The sequence below is a fragment of the Cherax quadricarinatus genome, chromosome 22 (genome assembly GCF_038502225.1).
Source record: "Cherax quadricarinatus isolate ZL_2023a chromosome 22, ASM3850222v1, whole genome shotgun sequence".
In the NCBI taxonomy this organism is placed as follows: Eukaryota; Metazoa; Arthropoda; class Malacostraca; order Decapoda; family Parastacidae; genus Cherax; species Cherax quadricarinatus.
Window position 1 is genome coordinate 8,472,428 of NC_091313.1, and position 22,375 is coordinate 8,494,802.

The window sequence follows — 22,375 nt, forward strand, 5'->3', positions numbered from 1 at the left end:
ATGAGGATAATCATAGAATTGATGAAGGAAAAAAGGTGAGTGGTGCATTGAGGTATATGTGGAGACATAAAACATTATCTATGTGAAGCTTGGGCTGTAAATGCTGCAGCAAGGAGGCAGTTGGAGGCAATGGAGATGTCCTGTCTAAGGGCAATGAGTGGTGTAAATATTATGCAGAAAATTCGGAGTGTTGAAATTAGGAGAAGGTGTGGAGTTAATAAAAGTATTAGTTAGAGGGCTGAAGAGGGTTTGTTGAGGTGGTTTGGTCATTTAGAGAGAATGGATCAAAGTAGAATGACATGGAAAGCGTATAAATCAGTAGAGGAAGGAAGGCAGGGTAGTGGTTGTCCTTGAAAAGGTTGGAGGGAGGGGGTAAAGGAGGTTTTGTGGGAGAGGGGTTTGGTCTTCCAGCAAGCATGCATGAGCTTGTTAGATAGGAGTGAATGGAGATGAATGTTATTTGGGACCTGACGAGCTGTTGGAGTGTGAGCAGGGTAATATTTAGTGAAGGGATTCAAGGAAACCGGTTATTTTTATATAGCCGGACTTGAGTCCTGGAAATGGGAAGTACAATGCCTCCACTGTAAAGGAGGGATTTGGGATATTGGCAGTTTGGAGGGATATGTTGTGTATCTTATACATATATGCTTCTAAACTGTTGTATTCTGAGCACCTCAGCAAAAACAGTGATTATGTGTGAGTGAGATGAAAGTGTTGAATGATGATGAAAGTATTTTCTTTTTGGGGATTTTCTTTCTTTTTGGGTCACCCTGCCTCGGTGGGAGACAGCCGACTTGTTAAAAAAAAAAAAAAAAAAGTTTACCTTCTGATTCTGTTATTACAATAATGAGTTGCATTGCAAAGAGAGCCACTATCATGCCATGGCATTATGGACAGATTAAATTAATGGCTTACAGACTACTTGATGCTAGAGAAATTGATCATTGTTTAAGTTTACATCTGTTTTTATTTAAAGCAGACAGTAAGTTTACTAAAGTTACAATCTGGGGATATTACATTGGGACAGTTTGCAAGTATTTGTAGGTTGTGTATATCAGTAGTAAATATTTAAGTCATATTATTGGAATATAATATTGAGCATTGTTGAAAGTAGTTTACAGTATGAGAATGCTACAATATGGTGTAAGGAAGTATAGTTTTGTGCAGGTATTTATACTATAATGTAGTGTTAAGTTATGTATGAACTTTGGGTATCTAAATTTTGAAGTGTTAAGGGGGCTGTAGGGCACATTTCGTAACTCGTTTATTTACCGTCCAATTTTCTCCAGTTTTGGTGCACAAGACAGTGTTCTCACTCTTTCTTGAAAATATTTATCAAAAATATACCTCAAACAACAACTGAGAAAAGACTGATTTACTGAAAATGCCCTGTGGGTTGATGTCATTCTTATATGGGGCTACGTAAGGTTGTTTGGACACTTGGTGCCGAGAGAACAATGCTAATACTAATTCGGACTGTTATATTTCCCTCTAAATACCTTATCGTTATTTCACAAAAAAATAAAGTTTGTTAGTTTCTGGAATATTGCAAAAAAATCTGCCCTTTACTCCCACATAACTCCCGAAGTATTTGGAATATTTCCAAAAACTCAATGGTCAGGATAAGAGAAATCATTATTCTACAATATCTGTGAATATTATTCCATTTAATTAAGTAATAAAGGAACCACTTCGAATTATAGGTGAATAAGTTACTTCCGAGATATCGGCCGGGAACGCCGGCCGGCCCCCGTCTCCAAAAAAAAAAAAAATTTCGCGAAAATCGCGTTTGTTTGGGTGTATTTCTTAGTAAATTGATGTTCTAGTGCAGTTAGCCTCTAAACACCGTTTTCTCTTACTCAGAGACGACAGGGTAACCAGTTACACTTTTATATCGAAATATTCCCAATAATCTCTAGGCCATATTATGGCCTATTTTATTCAGTCTAGAGTATATAATATGTTTGTATGTTATTTAGAGTGTTTATTATATCATATTAGATCAATTCTGATAGACAAATAAGCCGTAGAGTTGATATATAAGCTGATATAAGCGTAATAATGGGCGATTCCTGGCTGGCACCTCGAGCGCTGGAACACTGCCGAGAGTTCCCATCTGGTTCCCAGCTGTCGCTCAGTCTGCAGATAAGTCCCACCTACTGTTTTATGATGCCAAATAGTCAGTTATTATATTAGAAAGAATAATGCAAGAAAAGGCGATAAAAAACAAGAAAATAACTCCAAAAAATATATAGGCCGTGAGCAGACTCGCTACCAACATCGCCGTCACCATACCTGATATAAATGACTATAATTTCTTGTAGAAACGTCGTAGAACATTCATTCTGGTACCATTGTGTTGCCAAAGAGTTGAGCTATTTTTCAGTATATATAACTCAATTTCCATATTTTTTCGATTTTTCGGTGAGCGCGCGCGGAAAATTGCCCTACAGCCCCCTTAAGATTTAGGTAATTGGGAGATCTTTTGGAAAATTTAAGTATGCACTGAGTACTGAATATTTAGTTTAGGGTGAGTAGAGAGTTTTTGAGAAGAGTCTGAAATTGATGTTCAGACCTTGCTACTTTAGTATTTACTGGTAATGAATTCCAGATTTTGGGGCCCTTTATGTGCATAGAGTTCTTACACAGTGTGATGTAGACATGGGATACATCAAAAAGTGATCTGTGTCTTGCGTTATGGTCTTGCGTCCTGTTAAGGTTGGTGAGGAGAAGTTTGAGCAAAGGGTTTATGTTTGAGTGTAGTGTTCTATGTATATAGTAGGCACAAGAATAATTATGGATGTTCTTTACAGTGAGTAGTTTAAGACTTTTGAATATTGGTGGAGTATGCTGTCTTGAGTGGGAATTTGTTATCATTCTGACTGCAGCCTTTTGCTGGGTTATTAGTGGTCTTAGATGATTTAATGTTGTTGATCCCCATGCACAAATTCCATAGGTGAGACAAGGGTAGATGAGTGAGTGATACAGTGCAAGGAGAGCTGATTGTGGAATGTACCGTATCTTTGATAGTATGCCTACTGTCTTAGGGATTTTCTTGGAAATTTGTTGTATATGTGTCTGGAATTTAAGGCTACTGTCAAGGTGGATTCCTAGGAATTTTCCCTCTGTGCATTTTGTGATGGGTGATCCGTTTAGCGTTACGTTAAGTGTAACATTTATGGCTCTGTTTCCAAACTGAATGAAATAGGTTTTGTCAGTATTGAGTGTAAGCTTGTTAGTCATCATCCAGGTAGATATTTTCTGCAGTTCAGCATTAACAGTGTTGGTCAGTATGACTGGGTTTGGGTGAGAGAAGACGTATGTTGTGTCATCTGCAAATAATATGAGTTTGAGTAGTTGTGATGCATTCGGTAGGTCACTGATGTAAATGAGAGAGGAGTGGGCCAAGGACACTTCCTTGTTGGACCCCAACTGTAATTGTCTGTGTGGAAGAGTTAGCTCCATTTGTATACAAATATTGGCTTCTGTTACTAAGATATGGCTTAGGTAGTTGAGGGAATGGACTCTTATACTATAGTGTGTTATTTTAATGTGCAGCAAATCATGGTTGACTGTCTCAAAAGCTTTATGTAAATCAGTGAAAATACCCAGCAGGACTTCTTTTTTCTTGAGAGTGGTGTATATTAGTTCTAGCATGTGTATAATAGCATTATTTGTGCTTTTATTAGTCCTGAATCCAAACTGAGAGAGGTTGAGTATGTCTTGAGAGAAGAGGTAGGAATAGATCTGCCTATGAATTAATTTTTCAAAGATTTTAGAGAGCAGAAGTAGGGGAGACCGGGGCTAGTTGGCACACTTTTTACATTTTCGGTGATGAAAGAAAAACAACAAACGATTTTGGTAATTTTATACTTCCAGTGAAAAATATAAATCTTCCTCTTACTTTTCATGAAATAAAAAAATAATTTTCTTTCGAAACAAAAACACAGCATTCTTTAGAAAAAAAACATTTCATGTGTGCCAACATGCCCCATGTACGGGGTAAGTTGGCACACACTATGGGGTAAGTTGGCACAGCAAATAGTAATAGTAAATTAGGAATATGTAACAGTAAATTTAGATACTGATTATTCATAATGTTTCATTTTAAGAATATTCAGTCCCATAGAAACTTAAAAAAAATTTTCTTAGTAAAGAAAGAAATCTTTTTTTAATAAAATAAAATTAAAAACTGACTAGGTGAACTGACTGAGGTGAACTTAATCTAAATCATCATCTGAGTCACAATTGGGGCATGTTTATTTATTGATTTATTATCACACTGGCCGATTCCCACCAAGGCAGGGTGGCCCGAAAAAGAAAAACTTTCACCATCATTCACTCCATCACTGTCTTGCCAGAAGGGTGCTTTACACTACAGTTTTTAAACTGCAACATTAACACCCCTCCTTCAGAGTGAAGGCACTGTACTTCCCATCTTCAGGACTCAAGTCCGGCCTGCCGGTTTCCCTGAATCCCTTCATAAATGTTACTTTGCTCACACTCCAACAGCACGTCAAGTATTAAAAACCATTTGTCTCCATTCACTCCTATCAAACACGCTCACGCATGCCTGCTGGAAGTCCAAGCCCCTCGCACACAAAACCTCCTTTACCCCCTCCCTCCAACCTTTCCTAGGCCGACCCCTACCCCGCCTTCCTTCCACTACAGACTGATACACTCTTGAAGTCATTCTGTTTCACTCCATTCTCTCTACATGTCCGAACCACCTCATCAACCCTTCCTCAGCCCTCTGGACAACAGTTTTGGTAATCCCGCACCTCCTCCTAACTTACAAACTACGAATTCTCTGCATTATATTCACACCACACATTGCCCTCAGACATGACATCTCCACTGCCTCCAGCCTTCTCCTCGCTGCAACATTCATCACCCACGCTTCACATTCATATAAGAGCGTTGGTAAAACTATACTCTCATACATTCCCCTCTTTGCCTCCAAGGACAAAGTTCTTTGTCTCCACAGACTCCTAAGTGCACCACTCACTCTTTTTCCCTCATCAATTCTATGATTCACCTCATCTTTCATAGACCCATCCGCTGACACGTCCACTCCCAAATATCTGAATACATTCACCTCCTCCATACTCTCTCCCTCCAATCTGATATCCAATCTTTCATCACCTAATCTTTTTGTTATCCTCATAACCTTACTCTTTCCTGTATTCACCTTTAATTTTCTTCTTTTGCACACCCTACCAAATTCATCCACCAATCTCTGCAACTTCTCTTCAGAATCTCCCAAGAGCACAGTGTCATCAGCAAAGAGCAGCTGTGACAACTCCCACTTTGTGTGTGATTCTTTATCTTTTAACTCCACGCCTCTTGCCAAGACCCTCGCATTTACTTCTCTTACAACCCCATCTATAAATATATTAAACAACCACGGATTCAGGGAAACCGGTTATTTTCATATAGTCGGACTTGAGTCCTGGAAATGGGAAGTACAATGCCTGCACTTTAAAGGAGGGGTTTCGGATATTGGCAGTTTGGAGGGATATGTTGTGTATCTCTATACGTATATGCTTCTAAACTGTTATATTCTGAGCACCTCTGCAAAAGCAGTGATAATGTGTGAGTGTGGTGAAAGTGTTGAATGATGATGAAAGTATTTTCTTTTTGGGGATTTTCTTTCTTTTTTTTTTCTGGGTCACCCTGCCTTGGTGGGAGACGACCGACTTTTTTAAAAAAAAAAAAAAAAAAAAAAACCACGGTGACATCACACATCCTTGTCTAAGGCCTACTTTTACTGGGAAAAAATTTCCCTCTTTCCTACATACTCTAACTTGAGCCTCACTATCCTCGTAAAAACTCTTCACTGCTTTCAGTAACCTACCTCCTAAACCATACACTTGCAACATCTACCACATTGCCCCCCTATCCACCCTGTCATACGCCTTTTCCAAATCCATAAATGCCACAAAGACCTCTTTAGCCTTATCTAAATACTGTTCACTTACATGTTTCACTGTAAACACCTGGTCCACGCACCCCCTACCTTTCCTAAAGCCTCCTTGTTCATCTGCTATCCTATTCTCCGTCTTACTCTTAATTCTTTCAATTATAACTCTACCATACACTTTACCAGGTATACTCAACAGACTTATCCCCCTATAATTTTTGCACTCTCTTTTATCCCCTTTGCCTTTATACAAAGGAACTATGCATGCTCTCTGCCAATCCCTAGGTACCTTACCCTCTTCCATACATTTATTAAATAATTGCACCAACCACTCCAAAACTATATCCCCACCTGCTTTTAACTTTTCTATCTTTATCCCATCAATCCCGGCTGCCTTACCCCCTTTCATTTTACCTACTGCCTCACGAACTTCCCCCACACTCACAACTGGCTCCTCCTCACTCCTACAAGATGTTATTCCTCCTTGCCCTATACACGAAATCACAGCTTCCCTATCTTCATCAACATTTAACAATTCCTCAAAATATTCCCTCCATCTTCCCAATACCTCTAACTCTCCATTTAATAATTCTCCTCTCCTATTTTTAACTGACAAATCCATTTGTTCTCTAGGCTTTCTTAACTTGTTAATCTCACTCCAAAACTTTTTCTTATTTTCAACAAAATTTGTTGATAACATCTCACCCACTCTCTCATTTGCTCTCTTTTTACATTGCTTCACCACTCTCTTAACCTCTCTCTTTTTCTCCATATACTCTTCCCTCCTTGCATCACTTCTACTTTGTAAAAACTTCTCATATGCTAACTTTTTCTCCCTTACTACTCTCTTTACATCATCATTCCATCGCTCCTCTTCCCTCCTGCACCCACTTTCCTGTAACCACAAACTTCTGCTGAACACTCTAACACTACATTTTTAAACCTAGCCCATACCTCTTCGACCCCATTGCCTATGCTCTCATTAGCCCATCTATCCTCCAATAGCTGTTTATATCTTACCCTAACTGCCTCCTCTTTTAGTTTATAAACCTTCACCTCTCTCTTCCCTGATGCTTCTATTCTCCTTGTATCCCATCTACCTTTTACTCTCAGTGTAGCTACAACTAGAAAGTGATCTGATATATCTGTGGCCCCTCTATAAACATGTACATCCTGAAGTCTACTCAACAGTCTTTTATCTACCAATACATAATCCAACAAACTACTGTCATTTCTATAACTAAACCCCTTTCTATACAAAGTTCAATCAAAGGGCTCCCATTATCATTTACACCTGGCACCCCAAACTTACCTACCACACCCTCTCTAAAAGTTTCTCCTACTTTAGCATTCAGGTCCCCTACCACAATTACTCTCTCACTTGGTTCAAAGGCTCCTTTACATTCACTTAACATCTCCCAAAATCTCTCTCTCTCCTCTGCATTCCTCTCTTCTCCAGGTGCATACACGCTTATTATGACCCACTTCTCGCATCCAACCTTTACTTTAATCCACATAATTCTTGCATTTACACATTCATATTCTCTTTTCTCCTTCCATAACTGATCATTTAACATTACTGCTACCCCTTCCTTTGCTCTAACTCTCTCAGATACTCCAGATTTAATCACATTTATTTCCCCCCACTGAAACTCTCCTACCCCCTTCAGCTTTGTTTCGCTTAGGGCCAGGACATCCAACTTCTTTTCATTCATAACATCAGCAATCATCTGTTTCTTGTCATCCGCACTACATCCACGCACATTTAACCCTTTCAGGGTCCAAGGCCAAAATCTGAAGTCACGCACCAGTGTCCAAGAATTTTCAAAAAAATAATTTGTTATTTTTTCTTATGAAATCGTAGAGAATCTTTTTGTGAAGGTAATAAAACAAAAAGTACGAAATTTGGTGGAAAATTGACGAAATTATGCTCTCGCGAATTTTGATGTGTCAGCGATATTTACAAATCGGCGATTTTGCCGACTTTGACTCCCATTTTAGGCCAATTACATTATTCCAGTCAACCAAATTCTTAGCTATTTCACTAGTATTACTTCTATTCTATCGATTGAGCACAAGAAATCGCCAAGTCATGAGTTTCAACTACAAAATAAAGTGATCGGAAATTGTTAATTGGGCCAATTTAACACAAAGTTCAAAATATTCCAATTTCAAAATAGGGTCCAGAATGAACAATGTAGGCATTCCTGGCACTAAACTAACATTTCCTCTGTTCATTAGTTATGTTTTGAGGCTTTACAAATAAATTCCATTTTGATTTTTTATTCACAAAATGAATTTTTATTCACACCAAAAAATAGAAGATTTACTGTTATGCAATACTGTAATAATTGTATAAATATCATCACCATATTTGTGAATGTATATTAGACCCACCAGCTGATGTGTATTAGACGTGTGAGGTCGTTTGTTTACTCTTGAATATCGGCAAAAATTTAACATTTCTGCTACTTTGAGCTCAGTTTCAAGCCATTTGCAGTGCTAAAACCAATCAAAATCATCTCTATTTCTGTAATATGTCTTCCATTCTATCAAATGAGACCAAGAAATCGCAAATACAACTATAAAAAACATACGAAAAAACACTGCAAAGTTGCTGTTTTAATCGAAAAATCATGATTTCATTTTTTTTCTCTCATTATACACAGTGTGCTGCAGGATCTGTTTTATGTGGTGCACACATACCACATAGATGTATTCTCTCATATCAAGGCCCAAATGTACCACTCACAGTTTATCAGAGTGAGCTGAGCTCATGGCGTAGATCTACGGTTTGGACCCTGAACCTAAAGCCGTAGATCTACGGGACGGACCCTGAAAGGGTTAAGCATCCCAGTTTTATAAAGTTTTTCTTCTTCTCTTTTTTAGTAAATGTCTACAGGAGAAGGGGTTACCAGCCCATTGCTCCCGGCATTTTAGTCGCCTTATACGACACGCATGGCTTACGGAGGAAAGATTCTTTTCCACTTCCCCATGGACAATAGAAGAAATAAAGAAGAACAAGAGCTATTTAGAAAAAGGAGAAAAACCTAGATGTATGTATATATATATGCATGTGCGTGTCTGTGAAGTGTGACCAAAGTGTAAGTAGGAGTAGCAAGATATCCCTGTTATCTAGCGTGTTTATGAGACAAAAAAAGAAACCAGCAATCCTACCATCATGCAAAACAGTTACAGGTTTTTGTTTCACAGTCATCTGGCAGGACGGTAGTACTTCCCTATGTGGTTGCTGTCTACCAACCTACTACCTACATGTATAAAACAAATATTTATCAGTGCACAAAATCCATAATAGATATATGTGCCAATTTGACCCATATTTGTTGAGCCAACTTACCCCAACCATACCAATGTTCATAAATTAATGGTTTTAGTATATATTAATAAACCTAATATAAACTGTTTCATGGGTAAACAATCCTTAAACCCCATGTTAAATTATGGCTAAATTAGATATTTCTCATCTATAACCCTATACATGTTACAGCAAACAATATAAGCGAATGATAATTCACTTACCGGCATCAAAATCACATTTTTCCCCACTACAGTTAAGTACTTCATCCTCTTGGTATTGTAAATTGTTGGTGAGTGAGGAAGCACGTGGTGATCCTATGATGTAAATAACAATGCCGTCTAGCGGTAAATATTTGAATTATTACTATTGTGTCAACTTACCCCTGTTGCCAACTAGCCCCGGTCTCCCCTAAGTTAGATATTGGTCTATAGTTATTCAAGTCTGTTTGATCTCCTCCTTAGTGGATCGGGGTGACCCTCGCTATTTTGAGAATTGATGGGGAGAAAAAGGTGAGTGGTGCACTGAGGAGTCTGTGGAGAAGCAAAGAAGGGAATGTATGAGAGCATACCTATACCAATGCTCTTATATGGGTGTGAAGCATGAGTGGTGAATGGTGCAACAAGGAGAAGGATCGAGGCAGTGGAGATGTCGTGTCTGAGGGCAATGTGTGGAGTGAATATAATTTATTTATTTTGAGAATTGATGAGGAGAAAAAGGTGAGTGGTGCACTGAGGAGTCTGTGGAGTAGCAAAGAAGGGAATGTATGAGAGCATACCTATACCAATGCTCTTATATGGGTGTGAAGCATGAGTGGTGAATGGTGCAACAAGGAGAAGGATCGAGGCAGTGGAGATGTCGTGTCTGAGGGCAATGTGTGGAGTGAATATAATTTATTTATTTTGAGAATTGATGAGGAGAAAAAGGTGAGTGGTGCACTGAGGAGTCTGTGGAGAAGCAAAGAAGGGAATGTATGAGAGCATACCTATACCAATGCTCTTATATGGGTGTGAAGCATGAGTGGTGAATGGTGCAACAAGGAGAAGGATCGAGGCAGTGGAGATGTCGTGTCTGAGGGCAATGTGTGGAGTGAATATAATTTATTTATTTATTTATTTATTTAATAATTTGAACATACAGAGGTACAAAAAAATACAGGTAAGAGCAGCATGCCAAAGCCACTTGTATGCATAGCATTACGGGCAGGCTTAAAATTAACTTTAGATTAACTAAGCAATGATGTAATCAGTGATAAAACATTATTGTAAACAGATAACAATAAAGCACAAATGAGTATTACAAAGACAGGTTATATGGTTGCATGCATTGCTGTACATTTAGTAGAATGGAGTATTCTGTTAGGTAGTGTATTTAAAAAATAACAAAGTTAGATTGGGTCTTAGGTTTAACATTTATGTGATATAATTATGAGAAACATTTAAGATATACAATTTATAAGGTTCAGTTATTCAGTATTTATTTGGTTTTGGGTGAGTAAGTGATCTTTGAGAAGAGACTTGAATTTATAAACAGGTAGTGTTTCTTTTATATTTACAGATAATGAATTCCAGATTTTAGGGCCTTTTATGTGCATTGAGTTTTTGCATAGCGTGAGATGGACACGAGGAACATCAAAGAGTGATCTGTGTCTTGTGTTATGGTCATGTGTTCTGTTGAGGTTGGCAAGGAGATGTTTGAGGGGAGGGTTAATATCAGAGTTAAGTGTTCTATGTATGTAATAGGTGCAATAATAAGTATGGATGTTCTGTATGGTGAGTAGGTTTAGTATTTTGAATATTGGTGGAGTGTGCTGCCTGTAGTGGGAATTTGCTATCATTCTGACTGCAGCCTTTTGTTGGGTAATTAGTGGTCTGAGATGGTTAATTGTTGTTGAGCCCCATGCACAAATTCCATAGGTGAGATAGGGGTAAATAAGAGAGTGATAAAGGGCCAGGAGGGCTGACTGTGGAACATAGTACCGTATCTTCGATAGTATGCCTACAGTCTTGGAAATTTTCTTTGAAATTTGTTGTATATGTGTATGAAATTTAAGTCTATTATCAAGGTGGATTCCTAAGAATTTTCCCTCTGTTAGCTTTGTGATAGGTGATCCGTTTATCATTATGTTAAGAGGGACATCTGTAGCTCTGTTACCAAACTGAATGAAGTAGGTTTTGTCAATGTTTAGTGTAAGTTTGTTAGTCCTCATCCAGGTAGATATTTTCTGTAATTCGGTATTTACAGTATTGGCTAGCATGACTGGGCTCGGGTGAGAGAAAACGTACATAGTGTCATCTGCAAATAGTGTGGGTTTGAGTAATTGCGAAGCATTTGGTAGGTCATTTATGTATAGGAGAAAGAGAAGAGGGCCAAGGACACTTCCCTGTGGGACACCAACTGTAATTGGTTGTGCGGAAGAGTTTGCCCCATTTGTGTACACATATTGGCTTCTGTTGCTGAGGTATGACTTGAGGTAGTTGAGGGAGTGCCCTCTTATACCATAGTGTGACAATTTTATGTGGAGCAAGTCATGGTCAACTGTATCAAAAGCTTTACATAAGTCAATGAAGATCCCCAGTGAGATTTCTTTTTTCTCTATTGCAGTGTATATATGTTCTAGCATGTGTATAATAGCATCATCAGTATTTTTATTAGGCCTGAATCCAAATTGGCAGGGGTTGAGTATGTTTTGGGAGTTGAGGTAGGAGTAGATTCATTTATGAATTAGTTTTTCGAAGATTTTTGAGAGAGGGTGTAAGTTGGATATTGGCCTATAGTTATTTAACTATAGAGAATCCGTAGTTTGGAAATTAGGTGTGGATTTATTAAAAGTATTATCCAGAGGGCTGAAGAGGGGTTGTTGAGATGGTTTGGACATTTAGGGAAGATGGAACAAAATGGAATAACTTGGAGAGCGTATAAATCTGTAGTGGAAGGAAGGCAGGGTAGGGATTGGCCTAGGAAAGATTGGAGGGAGTGGGTATAGGTGGTTTTTGTGTGCAAGGGGCTTGGACTTCCAGCAAGTATACGTGAGCGTGTTAAATAGGTGTGAGTGGAGAAAAATGGTTTTTAAGACTTGACATGCTGTTGGAGTATGAACAAGGTACATGTATGTAATATTTATGAAGGGATTCAGGGAAACCAGCAGGCTGGACTTGAGTCCTGGAGATGGGAAGTACAGTGCCTGCACTCTGAAGAAGGGGTGTTAATTTTGCAGTTTTATAACTGTAGTGTGGGCGGGCCTCTGGCAGGACAGTGTTGGAGTGAATGGTAATGAAAGTTTTTCTTTTTTGGGCCACCCTGCCTTGGTGGAATATGGCTATGTTAATTAAAATAAAATAAGTAATGTGTGTACCATATGCATTTTTTTAGGCCTAGCTCTATTGCTCTCTTAATATATGAAAGTGTAAATCTATAGTGTAAATGTCTTATCAGGCTTTTGTATGCATTTGAAAGTAAAAAATGACTTATATGCATGTGAAAGTGAAAACAGGTGATTTTCACTTGACAGCAGTAGCCCAGAACCTAACCTGCTGTGTAAGTGGAGCCCTCCTGTACTTCAGTAGTGAGCTTTGTGGATGTTTCACAAATTGCCATTGTTTCAAAACAATATTTCTAAGATTATAAAGTTAATGAAATAAATTTAAACAAATTTGTATAATTTTGCTATTTGGGCCAATATTTTTGAGAGATGTAAAATCCCATTGAGATAAGAAATGTCAACCCCTTCACTATAAAGTTCTCATTAACATGATGGTATTATAGGTGCCATGGCATTCTTCAGTTAATTTATTGTACAAAAGTCATTTAGATATAAATGTAAGTGTGTTACAGTTTATAATTTTTTTTATAACACACTGGCCCTCTCCCACCAAGGCAGGGTGACTCAAAAAAGAAAAAAAACACTTTCACTATTACTCACACTATCAATGTCTTAAATTTTTTTTCAACATGCTGGGCATCTCTCACCGAGGCAGAGTGACCCAAAAAAGAAAGAAACACTTTCACCATCATCATTCACACTATCACTGTCATTGCAGAGGTGCACAGATATGACAGTTCAGATGTCACTCCAAACAACAAATATCCCAAACCCCTCCTTTAACCCTTTGTGGGTCCTGACCCCAGATCTGAGACTTGTCCACAAGGTCCAAAAACTTTCATAAAAGAAAAAAAAAATTTATTTTGAAATGGTAGAGAATTTTTTTCTGAAGGAAAATTGATGGAAAACTGATGGAAAATTGACGAAATTACACTATCATGAGTTTTGCTGTATCAGCGATATTTATGCATCGTCAATTTTGCCCACTTTGAGTCCCATTTTAGGCAAATTACATTGTTCTAGTTGACCAAATTCTTAATTGTTTCGCTAGGATGCACAAAAAACCGCCCGTAAAACATTTCAACCACCCAGTAAAGCGATCAGAAATTGGTAATTTGTCCTGTTTCACACAAATTTCAAAATATTCCAATTTCAAAATAGGGTTTAGAATAAACAATGCAGATAACATTTCCTCTGTTCATTAGTTACGTTTCCAGGCTTTACACATGAATTTCATTTTTATTTTTTATTCACATAAAAAAATAGAATATTTACTGTTATGCAATATTGTAATAAATGAATAAATAATATCAGTGCCTTTGTGAATGCACATTACCCACCAGTTAGACATGTATTGGAGGATTGATGTGATTTGTTTACTCTTGAACGTCGGCAAAAATCGAACACGTCCCCTGCTTTAAGCTCAATTTCAAGCTATTTTCAGTCTTAAAACCAATCAAAATAATCTCTATTTCTGGAATATATCATCCATTCTATCAAAAGAAACCAAGAAACTGTGAATACAACCACAAAAACATATGAAAATACACTACTAAGCCGCTGTTTTAAACCAAAAACACGGCCACAGTTTTTTTTTCTCATTCACTGCGTGCTGCAGGATTTTTTTTATGTGGTGCCCACTTACCACATGGGCCCATTCTCTCATATCTAGGCCCAAATTTTCAGCTGACAGCTTATCTGAATGAGCTGAGCTCACATCGTAGAACAACAGCATGGATCCAGGCTTCAGACCCATAGAACAACGGCACAGACCCTCAAGTGGTTAAAGTGTAGGCATTGTATACTTCCCACCTCCAGGACTCAAATCCAGCTAACTGGTTTCCCTGAATCCCTTCACAAAATATTACCCTGCTCCCACTCCAACAGCTTGTCAGGTCCCAAAAACCATTCATCTCCACTCTCTCCTGTCTAACACACTCACACAAGCCTGCTGTATGTCCAGGCCCCTTGCACACAAAATTTCTTTTACCCCTTTTCTCCCTCCATCTCCACTAAGAATTCTCATCATAATATTTACACCACACATTGCTCTTTAGACACGGCATCTCCACTGTCTCCAGCCTCCTCCTTGTTGCAACATTCACAACCCATGTTTCACACCCATGTAAGTGTTGGTACCACTATACTCTCATACATTCTCTTCTTTGCATCCATGAATAATGTTCTTTGTCTCCACAGATACCTCAATGCACCGCCCACCTTTTTTCCTTCATGACTTCTATGGTTAACTTCATCCTTCATAAACCCATCTGCCAACAAGTCTACTCCCAAATATCTGAACACATTCATTTCTACCATACTCTCTTCCTCCAATCTGATGTCCAATTTTTTCTTATCTAAATTGTTTGATACCCTCATCACCTGACTCTTATCTATGTTCACTTTCAACTTTCTTTACACACCCTCCCAAACTCATCCAATAACCTTTGCAACTTCTCTTTAGAATCTCCCAATAGCACAGTATCATCAAGAAAATGTAACTGTGTCAACTCCCATTTTGTATATTTGGTTCCCCATAATTTAATTTCACCCCTCTCCTCAACACCCTAGTATTTACTTCTTTCACAATGCCATTTATAAATATGTTAAACAGTCATGCTGATATTACACATCCCTGTCTAAGATCTACTTTTACTGTAATCTCTCTCTCTCCTACTCACCCTAACCTGAGCCTCACTATCCTCATAAAAGCTCAACAGCATTTAGTAACTTACCACCTATTCCATACACTTGCAACATCTGCCACATTGCTCCCTCCTATCCACTCTATCATAAGCCTTTTCTAAATCCATAAAAGCAGCAAAAACTTCCCTACCTTATCTAAACATTGTTCACCTATATGCTTCAGTGTAAACACTTGGTCTACACATCCCCTACCTATTCTAAAGCCGCCTTGTTCATCTGCGATCCTGTTCCTCCATCTTACCTCTAATTCTTTCAATAATAACCTTACCATACACTTTACCAGGTATACTCAGTAGGCTTATTCCCCTATAATTTTTACACTCTCTTTTGTCCTCCCTTCCTTTTATGTCAAGGAATTGTGCATGCTCTCTGCCAGTCCCTAGGTACCTTTCCCTCTTTCATACATTTATTGAAGAAAAGTACCAACCACTCCAAAACTGTATCCCCACCTGCTTTTAACATTTTTATCATGATCCCATTTGTTCCAGCTCCTTTACCCGCTTTCTTTCTACCCATTGCCTCACTGATTATGTATAAATATCAGATAATAAGTACTTAGCCATTGTTACTGTTAAAAAATGTTTTTAGGGAGAAGCAATCCAGGCACTGTTTGAGAAGTTCCAATCAAGGGTACAAGAATTCCAAGATATTCAGAATCAACCAGCACCTATGAACGAAATGGACTCCCCACTCATGGCTGTGCCCACACCAGCCCCTATCCAGTAGCAGTCTGTGTACTCTCTACATCATTGATGCCATGTTTCCTATGGGAACTCCTACTGCTAGTGATGATAGCTTATGGTGAATATTTTCTTAAGACAATTCAAATTTTGTTAAGTGGAAGTTGGGGAAATAATCATTCTCCATGAAATGAGTAGCACCTTTATGGTAAGCTGAAGCCATATTGTTTACTACCATTGACCCTACCTGTTTATAAAAGCTGTCATGTTTGTGTATTATCAGCATAATTTTCTATACAGTAAGTCTTTATAATAATATTACTACATAAAATCTGTTGTATAGACTGTCAAACAAGAATGTCTTTATAGCTAAATACAAGGAACTGATTGTAATAAAAACTTTCAGCTTTCTGTCCAGATAAATATAGGTTAATAGCATTTATCATTTACAGTTTATTTTTTCTTTGGCTAGTTTTTCTCCATTATCCCTCCAGGGTTATCAAGATTCTAGTGAAATGCTCTTGATTGAAGGAATTGGAGCTTCCTCTTCCTTGAATTGAACCTGATTACCTCTCATTCCCCAGTTATTTGACCTTCATTATATGATTATTTCTTGTACGTTTTCACAACTAGCTGCAGTTTTGAGAGTAAATGAGAGAGATTTGAGTTCATCCTAGAATGTTCTCAAATCGCTTGATAATGAATGGTCCAGGACAGACCGAAATATCACCTAATGATTCCTCTCAAAATTTTAGGTTAGTTGTGAAATGTTTTAGCCACACTTGTGACTGTTATGTTTACAGGTTAAATACAGTGGACCCCCGGTTAACGATTTTAATCCGTGCAAGAGGGCTCATCGTTATGCGAAATAATCGTTATGCGAATTAATTTTCCCCATAAGAAATAATGGAAATAAAATTAATCCGTGCAAGACGCCCAAAAGTATGAAAAAAAATTTTTTTTACCACATGAAATGTTAATTTTAATACACACAAACTGAAAAAGGCATGCACAATTACATGACACTTACTTTTATTGAAGATCTGGTGATGATTGATGGGATGGGAGGAGGGGAGAGCATTATCTTCTTACTGTTTAGAAGGGGAATCCCCTTCCATTAGGACTTGAGGTAGCAAGTCCTTTTCTGGGGTTACTTCCCTTCTTCTTTTAATGCCACTAGGACCAGCTTCAGAGTCACTGGACCTCTGTCGCACAACAAATCTGTCCATAGAGCTCTGTACCTCCCGTTTCTTCAAGACTTTCCTAAAATGGGCCATAACATTGTCATTGAAATAGTCACAAGCACGGCTTGCAACAGCTGTGTCAGGGTGATTTTCATCTATAAAGGTTTGCAGTTCAAACCACTCTGCACACATTTCCTTAATCTTTGAAGTAGGCACAATGGATTCCACAACTGGCATAGGCTTCTCAGGGTTAGCCCCAAACCCTTCAAAATCTTTCTTAATTTCCATACTAATTCTCACCCTTTTTACCACAGGGTTGGCACTAGAAGCTTTCTTGGGGCCCATGGTCACTTATTTTCCAGAAACACCACCGAAAACACTGTAATAATACGAAATATTCCGAGTGTATGCTTGGATGTTACCGCGGAGGCTGGCTGGTAAACAATGGGACGGCCGGCACATGTGAGGGCACATTGGACGCGTCTCGGACGAAAATCGGTATGCGGGTTTTTAATCGGTATGCGGGGCAAAAATTTTGCGATAAAAGTAATCGTTATGCGGAAAAATCGCTATGCGATGCCATCGTTATGCGGGGGTCCACTGTATATATGTACTGTGTACCAATAAAAGCAACTACTACCATAATGGAAAACAGTGCCCAAAACATCTATGCATCCATTTCTGTATATTAGATCCTGAGTATCAAGGAACTTACCCCCAGGGGAGACTCCTTCATGCCAGTGTGGGGCTGTTGATCTAGGGAATTGGACCCAGTTCTTCCCATTCTTGGATCAAAGCCATTTACCTCTCACTTTCCAGGCACTATGTTACCCCTGGGTTTAGCAGTTTTCCCTAACTATTGCCAAACCTATAGAGGTTATACAGAACCTAGAAAATAGGAGGCAATTGGGCTCAATCCAAGGAAGGGGAGGACAAGTCCATTTCCTTGGACTAAGGGCTCACTAGCCTCATGGAACCTTCCTCAGTATGTTAAATATGAAGGAAATAACCAATAAATGTTATTTGTTCTTTCTCTTTATTTCCAGTTCCCTACAAATATTCCTCATTCATTTTCTTGTTCTCTTTTTATATAGTAATAATATGCATCATATTAAAAAATTCCCCATTTTTTCCAGCAAGGGCATTTCCAGTGCCTTTAAACTTAATTAGTATTTCTTAACTTTAGACTTAACCCTTTCAGGGTCCATCCCGTAGATCTACGGCTTTACGTTCAGGGTCCAAACTGTAGATCTATGCCAAAATTCTAGCGCCGTCAAATTTAGCGCGAGAAGGCTGGTAGGCCTACATCTGAGAGAGTGGGTCTGGGTGGTCAGTGTGCATACTATAGAAAAAATCTGGACGCCTGCATGGCATTGTGGGAACACCGCCAAAGTAGCTTTGTTCATCATGCCTGGCGGCAAGGAAGCTCTCACTCTCCGGGCGAATTCTGACTCTCCTCTTCACAACTTACAGTTCTAAGATTGATGGAAGTGGAGCTGAATAGGAATTCTATGGTTTTGAACCAAGATACGATACTACGTGCCGCAAACTGCCCTTCTCACACTATACCATTCATTTATATATCCATATGCTCACCTATGCTATCTGTGCTTGGGGTTCAACTACAGCAACACACCTAAAGCCAATAATAACCCAACAAAAAGCTGCAGTAAGAATAATCACTAAATCCCATCCCTGGCAACACCCCCCCCCCCACTCTTCATAGATCTAAACTTATTCTTTGTTCAGAACATCCATACTTACTACTGTGCAATCTATATCTACAGGACCTTAAATTCCAATATTAACCTTGACCTAAAATGCTTTCTTGATAGTTGTGACAGGATCCACAGGCATAACACCAGACACAAACCTCTATGACAAAAATTCAATGTATTTCAAAGGACCTAAAATCTGGAACACCCTACCTGAAAACTCTAGAACTGCAGACACATTCATCACTTTCAAAACTACAGTTAGAAAATATCTTATCTCCCTGATACACCCCGACAACTAACTACATGATAACCACCTGGTGGTTCACAATTACACTCGCTCACCCACTGACTATAAACCCAGAAATACTAATCTTAATCTTAAAATAATAAATTCTAACTAGTCATAAGTTTGCCTATGAAACTCACAAATTATGATGTAGTCACTTAGCCTTAATACCATAATCTGTAAGGATTTAATGTTAAGAATTAATCTAAGTCTGCCCGAAATGCCTAGCCATGCTAGGTGTCCTAGTGGCCCCCTCTGTAATTAGTATTTTATAACATATAAACCACACAATACCCAAAACCTGTAAACCCCACATTGTAACCCTTATAGAGAATAAACTTGAATGGAATTGAATATGGTACCATTGTACCATATGGTACAATGGTGCCATGTCATACAATGGTATCATATGGTACAATGTGCCATATGGTACCATATGGTACATTATACCATATGGTACATTGTACCATATGGTACAGGGTACAGGGACCCTAATGGAAATAAGTCTCTCTGACTTTTTTGGGTTATCCTAGGTTCTCCAAACATATGCTGCTAAGTATGATATTCTATGCAACTTTATTTGTGTATACCTAAATAAACTTACTTACGATGCCACATGTGCTTGAGTAAGTTTATTCAGGTGTACACAAATACAGTTACATAGATTATCATACATAGCAGCATATGTATAAAATCCTAGGATAACCCAAAAAAGTCAGGGTGACTTATTTCCATAGGGATCCCTGTATCTGTACCATATGGTGTCCTGTACCATATGGTACCCTGTACCATATTGTACCCTGTACTATATTGTACCCTGCACCATATGGTACCCTGCACCATATGGTACCCTGCACCATATGGTACCCTGCACAATATGGTACCCTGCACCATATGTTATCCTGTACCATATGTTATCCTGTACTGTATGGTACCCTATACCATATAGTACAATGTACCATATGGTGCCCTGTAACATATGATACCATGTACCATATGGTCAATAGGACGTGTTGGTGGCAGCAGGCAGCAGCCAAGACTGAGTGGCGATGCAAGCTAGCTACTGACTCAGCAGTTTCCAAGACAAAGCTCTCTGTCATCCACCTCAAGTAACATGTCGAGTTGCTGTACATTTGTAAATATATAATAGAACATTACTAATATACAACATTTTTGCATATTTTTGTTGTAAACTACTATTGTAAACAAAATAAAGATGAAAATATTAGTGTGTTTATTGTGTTGAATACAACAGTACCATATGGTACAATGAACCATATGGTATCATTGTACTGTATGGTATAATGTACCATATGGTACCATAAGGTACCATTGCACCATATGGTACCATTGTATCATATTCTACCATATGGTACTATTGTATCATATGGTACCATTGTATCATATGCCATTGTACCATATGGTACCATTGTACCATAGGGTGCAATGGTACCATATGGTACAGTTGTACCATATGGTACAATGGTACCATATGGTACAATGGCATCATATGATACAATGGTACCATATGATACAATAGTACTGTGGAAAATATTTTAATTTTCCGAAACTATAGTGCCTAATAGGTGTTTAATGTGTCTATATGGGTCAAAAATGTATTTGAAAATAGAGTAGAACCAAGAGTTCCCTTTGCGCATGCGCGGATGTGCGGGGGGAGAGAGGCGGATTGTTTTGAATGTGGTGAGGAGGCTGAGGAAACCGGGAAGGAGGAAACTGGCGTTCACGGGGGCCTAAGGATCGATATAGGCCTCAATTCATAATAGGAAGTGTCGTGACTGTCCCTAGTGAAGAGTGAGGGAACGTGATTTACGGGACCACTGTAAAGGGGTGGTAAAATTAGTGAATAATGTTCGACCGGGTGGCAGGTGCACGGCCAGGGTGTGTGTCCAGGGGACATACCCGTGTGTTAATCCTCGCTCATCGGCCTCAGATCTTAATGGAGTGACCTCTAATTTGTATAATAGTTATGAGACGTTAAATCGTCTTGTGAATGGTAATGTAATCAGTGATAATAACATTGAGTTAAGAGAATGCGGGATGTGAAATAAGTCGCCTTGCTCCAAGTGAACATGTTAGACCTTGTTGTTCCCGAGACGAGGAAAGTGAAGCTCATTGATTCACGACTTCTAAACCGGGACAAACCGACGGATACCTCGTCCTGCCGGAATGAGAACCGTGTCGGTGTAGCAGGACATCGAGATGAGATGGTGAATGGAGGAAATAAGGAGTATCAATCACCCACAGTTAAGTAACCCTTCTAGTTATAACAGACTCATGCTGGCCAGTTATGTTATTGTTGTAATTGGATAGGTTATGAGTGATCCAGCTACATCAAGTGACCACCAGAGAACAGCTGGTAAGTGGTGGAGGTACATACAGATAAGCACCCTAGAAAATTTTCCATATCTGCCCGTTGGTCCTTCGTGAACCGGATGCAATCAGTGAAAAAATTAATTGAATTAATTACTTAATAATTAAGTGACTGATTGAAGCAACGGGCAGATATGGAAAATTTTCTAGGGTGCTTATCTGTATGTACCTCAACATTATATACATACAAGTAATCTCATTGGGAGACAACCATATTGTTTACCGTAGTCACCCCGTGTAGACATGTGAGAAAACTTAACCACCTCTGGTCACTACAGGCGGCCCCTTCGACCTCACCATCTTATCCATATCTATCCGAGACCAGTATGGATTGGATAGCACCCACAAGTACGGTGCTACTAATTAATTGTGGACTGTATATATTATATTAATTTAGCTGAATGAAGGGGGGGGGGGGGTAGGATACACATGGATACATCCATCAAGGAAAAACATTTGTACATAATCCCACCACTTACCAGCTGTTCTCTGGTGGTCACTTGATGTAGCTGGATCACTCATAACCTATCCAATTACAACAATAACATAACTGGCCAGCATGAGTCTGTTATAACTAGAAGGGTTACTTAACTGTGGGTGATTGATACTCCTTATTTCCTCCATTCACCATCTCATCTCGATGTCCTGCTACACCGACACGGTTCTCATTCCGGCAGGACGAGGTATCCGTCGGTTTGTCCCGGTTTAGAAGTCGTGAATCAATGAGCTTCACTTTCCTCGTCTTGGGAACAACAAGGTCTAACGTGTTCACTCGGAGCAAGGCGACTTATTTCACATCCCGCATTCTCTTAACTCAATGTTATTATCACTGATTACATTACCATTCAC

The 22,375-nt window shown here is 38.8% G+C and overlaps 1 protein-coding gene across 1 annotated transcript in view; it reads left to right on the top strand.

Moving 5' to 3' along the window:
* The window catches only part of NELF-B (negative elongation factor B), a gene marked incomplete at its 5' end in the record, with an annotated part of 239,586 nt that extends 222,745 nt beyond the window's left edge, over nt 1-16,841 (top strand). Inside the window, 1 exon segment of the mRNA XM_070087477.1 lies at nt 15,856-16,841. Within this exon segment, the coding sequence (XP_069943578.1) occupies nt 15,856-15,993 (138 nt within the window).
* Between the last annotated feature and the right edge of the window lie 5,534 nt (nt 16,842-22,375).